The sequence below is a fragment of the Bacillus rossius genome, assembly GCF_032445375.1.
Source record: "Bacillus rossius redtenbacheri isolate Brsri chromosome 9 unlocalized genomic scaffold, Brsri_v3 Brsri_v3_scf9_2, whole genome shotgun sequence".
NCBI lineage: Eukaryota > Metazoa > Arthropoda > Insecta > Phasmatodea > Bacillidae > Bacillus > Bacillus rossius.
The window spans coordinates 1793839-1806072 of NW_026962013.1; the positions used below are offsets into that span (position 1 = coordinate 1793839).

The 12234-nt window shown below is 37.8% G+C and overlaps 1 protein-coding gene across 8 annotated transcripts in view; it reads left to right on the forward strand.

The window, feature by feature from the left end:
* The window catches only part of LOC134543040 (peripheral plasma membrane protein CASK), a 290715-nt gene that overhangs the window by 274424 nt on the left and 4057 nt on the right, over positions 1-12234 (forward strand). For all 8 annotated transcript variants that reach the window (XM_063387740.1, XM_063387742.1, XM_063387741.1 and 5 more), the window contains exons 17-20: positions 6345-6464; positions 8658-8768; positions 9432-9539; positions 10113-10288. In XM_063387740.1, the coding sequence (XP_063243810.1) occupies positions 6345-6464; positions 8658-8768; positions 9432-9539; positions 10113-10288 (515 nt within the window). The remainder of the gene's footprint in view (positions 1-6344; positions 6465-8657; positions 8769-9431; positions 9540-10112; positions 10289-12234) is intronic.

Consider the following 12234-nt stretch of genomic DNA (forward strand, 5'->3'; position numbering starts at 1 on the left):
AAAAACCCGGTTGGAAATTGTCGCAGTTGCATGGAATGACTTAGGCTATTGTTGTCCCAAGCTCTCAGTCCCGGGGCGGCCAGGATAGAGCCGGCAGATAGAGCTAACTTCTGCTCAGTAAAAATTACATTTGCCAAAATCATTTAGTTTGAAAAAAAATTTCTTTTTTATAATATCATTGTTTAAATTCATATAACTGTTTATTTTTTTCTGCCAATCTTTTAATTTTTCTGGCTTTTACATTAAATCAGTGTCACAAGTGACGGATCACTTCGAACATTTAGTCTTAGGGTTATTGTTTAGTCAATGGTCGTTACAAATGTGAAGTTGTTTTATATTCTGAATTCTTTTGTGTATGAGGTTCTCTTCTGTTCTTTTTTTTATTAATTTCAGGTCATATAAAATGTTAGGGTATCAAACATTAAAATCCTTCTTGTATTCAAGACAGTCCTGCATTCAAAGTGATCATCTAGTGAGATGTCTTCTAGTGTTTTACGTGTCCAGTCTATTATGTTTTCTGGTATTCAAAGTTATTCTTAATTTGATTCCAGCATAATTTTATAATTAGACCGATCTATTGTTATACTATGAGGTTGTGTTATATAATACATTACTATGTTTTGGATATATGTCTAGTCATCAAACCTAGAAGCTTACTGCAGACTTATTTGGACAAGTTTTTTCTAGAATATTTTAGGAATTTCAGTATTCAAGGACCATATACTTAGTGCCTATTCTGGAATTTAGTGAACTGTATAAATATTTATTGATTTCTGTACCTTTATGTACGGGATCTTCCGTCAGTTGTTGGAAATAAGGTCACGTGACTTTATTTTATTTGTGTAAGACTAACTTCTACTGAAATTTTTTTTTTTGGTTTCTTTTTACACTGGACTTAAATTTGTGGAAAGATGAATCAAAAATACATTCAGCAACAGGCTCCATGGTAACATTTTCTTTCCTGTACCTTCAACCAAAGTTTGTAAGCAAAGTCACTGCTACTGTTGGCAGATGATTCATGTTTTCTTTTTTACTGCGAGTAAAAGTTGTTCTGAACCACTTTACTATAACGTACATTCCGTTTATGAATATGTAGCCGGTCATAGTAGCACAAGATTCTCCACGCTAAGAAAGTTTCTACATTTCTTAAATCATATCTTTACGACAATATTGTGTATGATCTCATTACAAAATTTAATTTTAAATTAAAATGGTACTCCATGTTTTTCCTGTTCAATGCTTCAAGATGATGAAATTGTGGAGTAAGCATGTGTAAGTAAGTGTTTTCTAGCATTTTCTGCACCAACGAAGTAGTCAAACAAATAACCAATGCACATTCAGAGACCACTCACCGTCTGGGACAAGTCCCAGTTGCTGGAAGTGGCTTGAGGTTACCAACAAACGAACAGCATCTTGTGTTCAGTTGGGGTCGTGAAGTCTCTCGCTGCTGGTGATGTCTGTTACTGCGTGATTCTGAGAACTGTGTGCAAGGCATGGACTAACGAGTGCATTGTGTCTTTTCCTGCGTGTTTGTGTTTCAACTATTTGCTTGGAAGAGTTGCAAGGGTGGTGGAGTAATCTGGTGTTCGTAATTGTACACAATATTGGTGGGATAAGTAATGGATTGTCAGTTTGTTGTCCTAGCATCCCATAGTTAGAGACAAGCTTTTATGGTTTGATTTTTGTCCATTGTCATTTTTAAAACAGAAGATTTCAGTGTTGTTTTTATTTGTATAAATTTGGTTTTATAATACTTACTCCACAAAATAGTGGTAATATTTACATGTTGCCATTTTACAATAAAGAGTTTGTAATAAATTGGTCTTTAAAACCGATACATTCAAAACAATAAAAATAAATTGGCTAGCATGTGTGGTTTGAAAGTGATTCAAATAGAGATGCACAGTAAAAGAAATTAAATTAATTTTTCTTATCTATGTACTTTGGTACAATTTTGAGTCCGGAAATGACATTCCTTGAATTCCAAAAACATTAAAAAAGATTACTTTTATTATGATTTGAATTAACTTGATTCCACGATATAACTTGCATTTTGGTGCTACATATTGCATTAACTTTGGTGTTGTGCGGTTTATTGAGGTGCTTTTTGGTGTGGGTTTTTTTTTTTTTTTTTTTTTTTGTTGCAATTCACCGTATATAACGTGTGTCATGGCTATTCGGTCCCAGCAGAGCCCTGCTAGTTGGTCCAGCGACCTGTGTGCTCACCGTCTCCCGTGGCCCCTCCCCTCCCCCAGGTCGTAGACCGCGGCCCGTCCGAGTGTTGTTCTGCACGCCGGTCTGTCTCTCGTGTGGGTGTTTGACTGTTGATTGTTGCACACCCGTAGATGGCGACACTGACGGCGGATGCACCTCTCATAAAGACGGATGCGATGGCACCACAGGTATGGGGCATGCCCGTGTTGCCCACCCTGCATCGTGTGCCTGGTCCCTGGATCTCTGTTAGACGCGGGGGCGGATCGTGAGGTTGCTTGAGCGCCTGTGCCACCGTGTGCGGTCCATTTATGGTAGCTTGGAGCTTAGTCGGTTGAAGTCCATCTTCCACCCAGTGTGTAGAATATTTTACAAGGCACTGTAACTTTCCTGCATTTCAAACCATGCTATTATACTTCTGTGTTACTTTACAGTCTTTATTCTTTTAACTTTTTTCTCTCTCTCTAACTTCACTTTCTTGCAAATTTAAAAATTTGTCTTCCTAGACTCTTGAAAATCATTAAAAAGGTTTGTAGGTTTAACAGCTATCAGTTTTGCAAACAAGCCTTTAGAAATAATTCAGTTATTCAGTTTACCAGGAATGGCTCACTTTGCTATGTTTAAACAAAATGGTTGTTCCAAGTAATGTTACCTGGCGTGAAGGGACCGTCACAATTCGCCACTGTTCGTAATAGGTAGTCAAAATTTGTGTTGATTTTTCTTAATAGTTTTTGAAAGTATTGCCATGCTTGCTGTTATTCAAGTTTCTAACCCCTTGTAGAAGTCGGTTTCTTTCTAGTGTCTCTTGAAGAGTTTGCATCTGCACGCACAGGCTGCGAAAGAAAAAGAGCATTCATACTCAGACAGAAGTATCAGGATTTTTAATTGAGTGGGATGAAATCAGTTAATGTATGTCTGCAGTGCTGTGTTGATAAAGAACAAAAATGAGTATTAATAGACAAAGGAGAGACAAGATATCGTGGTATTAATTTTTGTATAATTTTGTGGGTTATATGTGTGATATTCCTCATACAAGACGTTAACATATTTTTAAATGTAATTCTGTTTGTGATATAAGCCACGTGTTTTAAATAAAATAATTGGGAAAATTAATTCCTGAGACTTTAATACTTAAAAATAAATTAGGTAAACAATAGTGTTTTAAGTAGAAAGAAGGAAGTAAGACATGCATTAACAATAATTGTAGAACACAAAGGTTCTGCAAAGCGGCCCCCACGTGATCCGTCAAGCCGGTGAAGCACTCGACCTTGAGATAACATTCTTTCATAACTTATGCATTCACACTCATTCTGTGCAGGTTTCAGAATTGGAAAATTTAAACATTGCCTTTCCCATGTCAATATAAATTAGCTCTGTTTTGAACTAAATTATTTACATTGAAAATTTTCTTTATAAAATATTTTTAGCAAGAATAATTGAAATTCAAAGAACTTTTAATTAAATCCTACCTATTTGAAAGTTATGTTTTGAATCATACCATAAAATAATTGAACTTCTTTTTGCTGTGCCAAAAGGGTATATGAAAAATACTCTCTTCGTTCAAGAGTTATCTTTCGTGCTTGGGCATGCAAAAGTTATTACGAAACAATTGATTGAATACAATATAATAAGTATTTTCATATTTTTCAATTTTGACTTTGGCATTAATTTAGGTACCTATTATTTTGTTTTGTTTTGATTTGTGTCTTAACAAACCTGCCTTAAAATTGTATTCTGCTCTTTAAATGCATTTTTTGTCCTAGCACCAGCGCTACTTGCCAAACCCTCAACTCGGATCTCCAGTCTGCCAAGAACTTTAGTAGATGAAGTTGTGCTTTAAGACATATTCATGCACAAATGAATTGCACCCTCATACTTGAAATACTTTTTTCCCCTTGGCATATTAACATCTGCCTTCTCAATTTACAATGTGCACAACAATCGGTACTTGAATTAATTCATAAATTGTTTTCACATTAATGTATGCCACCTCTTGAGTCATGTAATCGTTTCAAGATCATCTGTGCTGATTCTAGAAGTTGGAAAGACTCACTCCAAATGTAGTCAACTGCACGCTTTCACTATGGCTGTTTCACATGGTATGTAAGCCCAAATACGACCGTACCGCAAAGTTAAAGTACTCGCAGCTGCACATTAACTGAAAGTTTCCGGCTCAACTCATCTTCCTGAAACCTCTTTGTGAGTTTGAACGGCGTATACTGTAGTTCAGTGTTAAGTAGACTACACAAAGCTATGCTTCTTTCACTCTGTCAGAATGATCCTTCCCGCTAGTTTGATGATCAACTAAGTATTTTCATCGGAGTTGTAACTGCAGGGAATCGCAGTTTTTCATAGTTGTACAGGATTCATGGGCATAAATTCGATGGGCGGCAAGGAATGCCAAATCCAAGGATTTTTGTTAAGGAAACGTATGTCTGGAAAGGTAATCTCGCAAAGTTGCAGGCGTGAGCAGTGGCGCATGAGGGCACTCTCGACGGCTGAGAGGATGCACGATCACGGCGCAGTGACCTCGTGCTATGCACGGAGCGCGGACGTGGGGAACTAGCACGGGGTCGGCAGACTGCAGCTCTTTTCGTAGGACTCTAGGCTCTGCGACAGCGCAATCACAACGCATGTCCTCAACTGTGCGCTGCACCACCCGCCAAGGTGCTTTTTATCTTAACAGTTCATTTATTAAAATAATTTAGGTTATCTTGATTTATTAGTAGAGCTCTGCTAATGACTACCATAATTTTTTTTAATTTACGTTTCTTTCTCCTAAGTAGACTTTATTTTTAAGACTTTATGTTAAATTTGAGACTAAAGTATTTTGATTTTAAGTGTCTCTCTCTTTTTTTTTAATCATCTTAAAGGAGGAAATACATATTGCTGCTCTCCAAAAAATTTTAAGAATCTGTTTCTTAATATTTGGCTCATCTCACTGCGCTAGCAACCAGCAGTCTGGTGTTCAGCACAGGGGATGGTTGGTGTAGGTGTGTGTTAAACATGTCATTGGGCAATTATTTTGGTGTTGACTGTTAGTGAGTAGCGACTATGGTGCTACAATTAATAGTTTTGACAAGCAGCAGAAGAATGCGCACTTACCTATGGCGCCTTCACATCAGTACGTAGGAAGACATTCGTACTGCTTTACCAGCATCGCTACCCGGAGCGGGGAGTTTCATACCACCAGGAAGCTAGGGCATTTGGCTTTTCGTGTGCTTCTCATGGAGCGTTTGAACTCGGGGTCAGCGGGGTTAGTGCCTAGATGCGCATGAAATTCACATTTGCACACTGCTGTTCATGCCTGTACCTTTCAAGGCAGCATTTCTGAACAGATGTTCCTTGGAAAAAAATTCCCTGCCTCCCATTTAACTAATGCCCAGCAATTTTTTTTTATCATTCTTTATAGAGAACGTTTGAAATATGTTTCTAATAATTTGCTGGAAAATTTGCATTAGTTCTTGCCATTATATTTAAGTTAAATTAGTTAATGCAACATTCTTTTTAGTAGTTAGTCGCAAAAGTGTTTAATTAAAAATAATTTTATCCTATGCACCTGTAATTTAGTTGTTGTGATAAAAATTGTTGTTTATCTGCACTGTTGTTTGGATACGAGCCGCCAGCCAATGTCGTCGACGGGAGTTGCTTTGGGGGAAGGTCCTGACATTTTGTTTTAATTTAATTATAATTCTTATTATACTTATAGTTTAGGGTGTTGCCAAGGAACTAACACTTCTTTCCCCTGAGCGCTCCTGAAAGTTTGTAAGTTAAGATTTGGTACGAGTCTGGTTTCCACTGAACTAAAGTAGGCACATGGTTTATATATATGATATGGTTTTGTTCATCCTTGAATATTTCTTTTTTATGTTGATTGTGGGGGAACTCCTTGCTAGTCAGCATGTTGACATTAGATATGGTAAGTGCGTCTATATAGTCGAGATGGAAGTGCAACTTTCATTCAGCTCTTGACGTAACTGAAAAGAATTGTGAAAAAAATACTGTGCGTGTGTGGCCACCACGCACCGTGGCAGAGCAGCCAACCATCGGAAACACCGTCGCGCGAAGTAGCGGGATGGTGTTGGCGGGTCGGCATGTTCGTGCGTCACCCGGGTGGCTCGTGCCTGTTGCAGTGAACTGCTCGATATTCGGCCGCAAGAAGAAGCAGTACAAGGACAAGTACCTGGCGAAGCACAACGCCGTGTTCGACCAGCTCGACTTGGTCACGTACGAGGAGGTCGTCAAGCTGCCGCGTGAGTAGCCTCCCCTCCCCCCACCTCGAGGGGCTGTCACATAGTCACTCTCTCTCTCTGTTATTCTTGCCAATTGTACAAAATTCTACTTGGACATAGTGGAGAATGACCATAAAGGAATGTCCCAATTTTTAATAGTATCAACTGTAGACGTTGTAGTGTTAGTTCAAGGTCACAATTAAAGAGTTACTCAAACAGTTTTAGTTAAGCGCATGCACGAGTACGCCACCTACGCAAAAAGCCGACTCCTGAATCTAATTATTAGAGGGTGAACATGTAAACTGTATTTGGCTACAGGATGGAGCCCCTCTCCCTTGGAATCTCTTTGCACGAGAGTGGTTGAACGTTAAAGTCCCCAACTGTTGGATTGGTCGTAATGGTAGAGATGACAGAGCTCTTTTTCGTTTGCGTCCATGTTCACTTGACATGGCATGATATATTTTTTCCTTTGAGGCTTTATAAAAGATTGTATCTACGTTTCGCAGCTACCTAATGATTTGCCAGAGTTGATACACAGAATTTAATAGGCTATTGCTTCCATCTCTCCAAACTTGTTAACCAAAGTGTGGGAGGAATGGGGCTTTTGGTAGGATGTGTGCCTTATAACTAAATGTGCACATATTGTTTATTTGTAAGAAAAACTAGGTTAGTTTACCTTCAATTTGATGTGTGATTTGTTGTAAATAGTCTAGATTAAACTCCTATAATATAGACATCTTATAACAAGTAGTATTCTGAGTGAACAACTCAACTGGAAACATCAGAAGGTACTCAATAGTGGTTAGATTAGTAAGTATGCACCTTACAAAAGTTAGATTACTTGGACAATGTGCTCATTTTTTTTTAGTGTCTTATCAACTGTAGATCATTAGAGACTTGCATCACAAAAATCCAGGTAATCATGGACAGAACTGCCCATGGCCTACAAGTGGTCAATTGGCGGCCCGCCGGCCAGATTTGGCCCGCGACATGTTTTAACACAGCCTGCTTAAAGAATCTTTCAATAAATAGCTACCAAGTATATTGCACATTTTAATATTTTGCATTAAAGTATAATAAGTTAGTAAACATTTTAAGACATTAAACAATTTTCGTTATAAATTAAATATCCATATGTGTATGGTCCTAGGATCAGTTTCAAAAATCTACGTGGCCCTCGAAAAGAGCAAAGTTAGATGTCAGTGGCCTGTGATAATCCATTGGTAAAAATAAAACGGAAAGACTAAAATCAGGCTGGATGGACTGATATTACAACCAGAGTTCTATCAGATATGAGAATAATACCTATTTACTTGTTTGTTGCAAGTACTCGTTCGATAGTGACTCAACACATTTAGTTTAATATGTTTAAAAATTTTATAACAGTGTTAAAGTCTTAATTTAAAGTAGCTGTAGGTATTAAGGCAGGGGTCCGCCTAGTCTTGGATGTACATGTTAGCAAGGCGGGATGATAACGCTCGCTGGTGTCTTGTGTGTAAGGCAAGTGTGAGATTTGAGCTGCAACCACACCATTGTGTAGCAGAGAAATGAAGATAATGAATGATGTAAGTGCTTTCAACCAGATCATTCATGCCTCAAATTTGTTCTGAAAAAATTATTTTTAGCCATTCTTACTCTTCTAAAATTAAATACGGAAACAGAACTACTCATCCACCCACAGGGTGTAAACAGACCACACTCGAATATCTCAAGCAGTTTTTAAATTGCGTGGTTGCTTTCTGTAGCCTCTGCACACCGCATATGTACCCGGATAGGTGGGGCCCTGAAACATGACATTTGCTATTTGCTGATCAAGGATAGGTATTTTTGCAGTTAATTGTGTATTTCTGTGCTCTAAAATTAATACATGGCTGTGTGTGATGGTGTTATTTTTGACTAAAACATTGGCAAGATAATCTAGGTGAAGTAGGCATGTCTCGAAAGATGTAAGCAGGCTTTGCAACTTAATTTTATTTTTTTTATTTTTAAATTTGTAGTTATTTATCCCAATTTTAAGGCATCACCTGGCAAAAATCATATCTACCCAAACCGTGAGCAAATTTCAGTCATGTGTAAATGATCAAGCATTTAAGCTTAACAGATAATTTTGTGCGGGCAACTACGACAGCAAGGTAATATTAAAGCTGTACTGCAGGTTGTATCAGAAATGCTGTGTCACTCGAAGCAAGCAAGTGCAGAGTGGGGTTGGGGCAGTGTTCCAGAGAAAGACGCTGGTTCTTCTGGGGGCTCACGGCGTGGGCAGGCGGCATATCAAGAACACCCTCATTGCGAAGAATCCGGACAAGTACGCCTACCCCATACCACGTGAGTGTTTCACCATCTCACATTCGTGATGAAGTGCCATAAAACAGTGCATCACACAAGATTCAAGTTATTCACTCACTACATCATACATAATTTAAAAAAAAGATCGACTCAAACCACCAAAATTTTTTTCTTCAGCATAAATGCAATTTAGTTTAAAAAATGTATTGTACAAATTAATTACATTTGATGGTTGATTACATGTTACTATATTAAATATAATTAACTGATCGTGGTACATTATAAAGAAACCTAAATTAATTTTTTTATGACAATAGTTATGCGTTCTGAATAATCACGTTTGTGTCACAGTTTTTTTGTTTTTCTATGTAAAGTTGCAAAATGTTTTTTTTTTTGCATGACTTATTAATTTAAATTGTCTGATGTGCTTTTGTGTACTCCACTATTTAAATGAATGTGCTTTGCATAAATAGGTTTGGTTTTTATAACTTTACCCAACAAATAATTTTTTTTCTCTCACATAAACGTTCCACCCCTACTTTTCAAACTTGAATTTAGTTTCAAATGTGCGACGATTATGCAATAAAACATGTACTGCTTTCACTGATATTGATTATTTTTTCTATCTTAGCCACTGCCATTAAAATACAGGATGCTGCTTGTGAAAGGTCGGTAATTGTCACAGCGACACCTTGTTCGCAGACACGACGAGGCCTCCGAGGAACGACGAGGAGAACGGTCGCAACTACTACTTCGTCTCGCACGATGAGATGATGGCGGACATCGCAGCCAACGAATATCTCGAATACGGTGAGTCATCTCGCACCACGACTCCCCTCTTTCTTGAGAGATCTCGACCGGACATGGACTCTTGGTGGCGGTGGTTGGCACCAGCTGTAGGATACCTCGAACCTGCTGAGGGCGAGGTCTCAGCGTTGCACTTGTGCCGACCAGCTGCGGTGTTAGTACTACCAACCGTCTCATTGATCCCGTTTTCCCCTTGAGGAGGCCGTGCCAGGTACGTGCTCATAAAAAACAGGGATTGCAAATAGAGCCAAAATCTTACTACATGTGGTGAAGGGTTTCTGTTGCACAATTATTGCACAGAGACTTGTCATTACGGGCCCCATAAAATATTGGTGTCCGACCTAGGGTACCAAGTTATGCTGATGAGCTGACTGACTTGAAGGTTCCGAGTTGTGCTAATGTATTCACTACCTTGGGGTGCCAAGCAATGCTGATGTCCATGACCCCGCTACGCGAGTGCCGTAAACTTGCTCACGGCCGCTGAGGACCTGCATGTGCTGCACTCAACGCTGACGTGATAACATGGACACATGTATAAAACCTTCCCGCCCCCAGGCACGCGTGACGGTGTCGCAGGTACCCACGAGGAGGCGATGTACGGCACCAAGCTGGAGACGATCCGCAAGATCCACCAGGAGGGCCGGATGGCGATCCTGGATGTGGAGCCCCAGGCCCTGAAGGTGTTGCGCACCGCGGAGTTCGCTCCGTATGTGGTGTTCATCGCGGCGCCGGTGCTCCAGAACATGGCAGACGTGAGCACTGTTTCACTTTTCCCACGTTTGGTACTGTTCTTTGTAGTAATTTACAAAATAACAAGGCTAAATTAATTTTATTTTTATGATTTAATACATCCACTAAATGGTACAGTTGTCCCAGTTTGCATTAGTTTCAGAGATAGAATTAACAACATTAAAACAATGTTAACACCTTTTTTCATTCCTTAGGGAGGTAATCCTGTAATTATGTATAGCCTGGTTTATAAGTTGACCAAACACGGAGAAATAGAGGTGATATTTAATGGAGGGAAAAAAAAAAACCTTAAAATATGATAACCTCAAATGTAAGACGTGATTGAATATAAAGCATTCTTGAATAAAAGGTTGTCTTCAATATGAAACTAATCAGAACATTTAAATTTTACCAAGACCGAACTCATACGGATGTGTACTTTTCCTTTCAGTCAAGTGACATTTCATTTTTCAACTTTAGAAAATGTAAAAGAGGAGTTAATATTGTTTTAATAATTTATTACTGGTTAGAAAATCCAAATTAAGTTTTATATGGATTACATAAACTAGCAATAACAAACTTTCAAGTATTTCGTGGTATAAAAAAGATTACAACTGTTTGTATGTTTAATCTTCCTGCTATTAGATTTCATGCCACTTACAAGTATGTTTTGTATGAAGGTCATAGCACTAATATTGTGGACAACAAAGGTTTTAAAATTTGGTTAATTGTACCTATATAACCTTTTGAGGTGAGCCTGATGACAATATGCTCCACTGTTACTTGAACATCCCAGAATCTTCTTGAAGCTATTCCGGTTCAACCCCAGTCCCATTTACCCAGCTACTTACCACGCCACCTTGCTGCACATCATCACTTGAATTCAATAAAGTAGTTTCTCTTTGGTACGTGGCATACCTGTTAGCATTATTACTACGGAAAAGATTATTCGGTGAATTGCAATAAAACTGAAACGTCAATTCACCATGCAACTCCAAAATGCAAGATAATATACTGTAATGCAAATTAAATCGCCAAATTATCATTAATCAAAAGTTTAACTCAACTAAAAACTAATTTCTTTTGATGTATTAAACTTGAAAAATTTCACATATTTCGCATAAATTTTGTACCAATTTGATTGTGAAGTGGATTTTTACATTTTTCAAATGCATAATTTAGTGTAATTTATTTTGTTCAGTGTAGTTAAATATGCTTATTACAAATAATTATATAGTAAAAGAGCATAATGTATTGGTCACAATAAATGCTTTTGAAGAATTAAGCATTGTTAAACATATAAGATTTTTTTTTTTTTTAAATAATTGTATGCATGGAGTCTACGCATGACAAAAGCAAGACCTCTTGCTTATTGAGTAGAGATAAATTATTATATTTTAATTTAACAAGACATAATGACTAAGAAAAGTAAAGATGCTAGTACAATCTCAAGTAAATGCTAATATGTCTTTTTCTGCAACCTGTATACTCGCTTCTTTTGGCTGTTTATTCCCATGTTGCTTGTGATGATACAGTCATGCCTTTTTATTTTCAGGCATGATGTTCAATAATGTAAGAAAAAAAACTCAAATCTAACATAAATTACACTTATAAAGTCTATCTGAAAGGTCTGTAAGTTCTTTTGACATTTAAAATGTGTTGACCCTACCAAAATCAGATTACACTTTTCACATAAAAATCAATATCTATAAAGTTAATTGCACAAATCAATATGCTTCACACGAATAAATATATTGTAGATACTTTAAGTAAAATAAAATAAATAGGTAGCATTTGCCGTAATGACAACTGAGTAGTAGTCAAAAGCAAGCAGCATTATGAGAATTCTGTAGCATCATTGTTGTGTCATTTCTGCCTCCTCCTTGTGGTAGCTAAGCGTATCCCAGCGAAGTGGTACCGCGTGCACATAAGTGACTGCCACCCGTGCTACATCCCTGTGTAGCGGGTG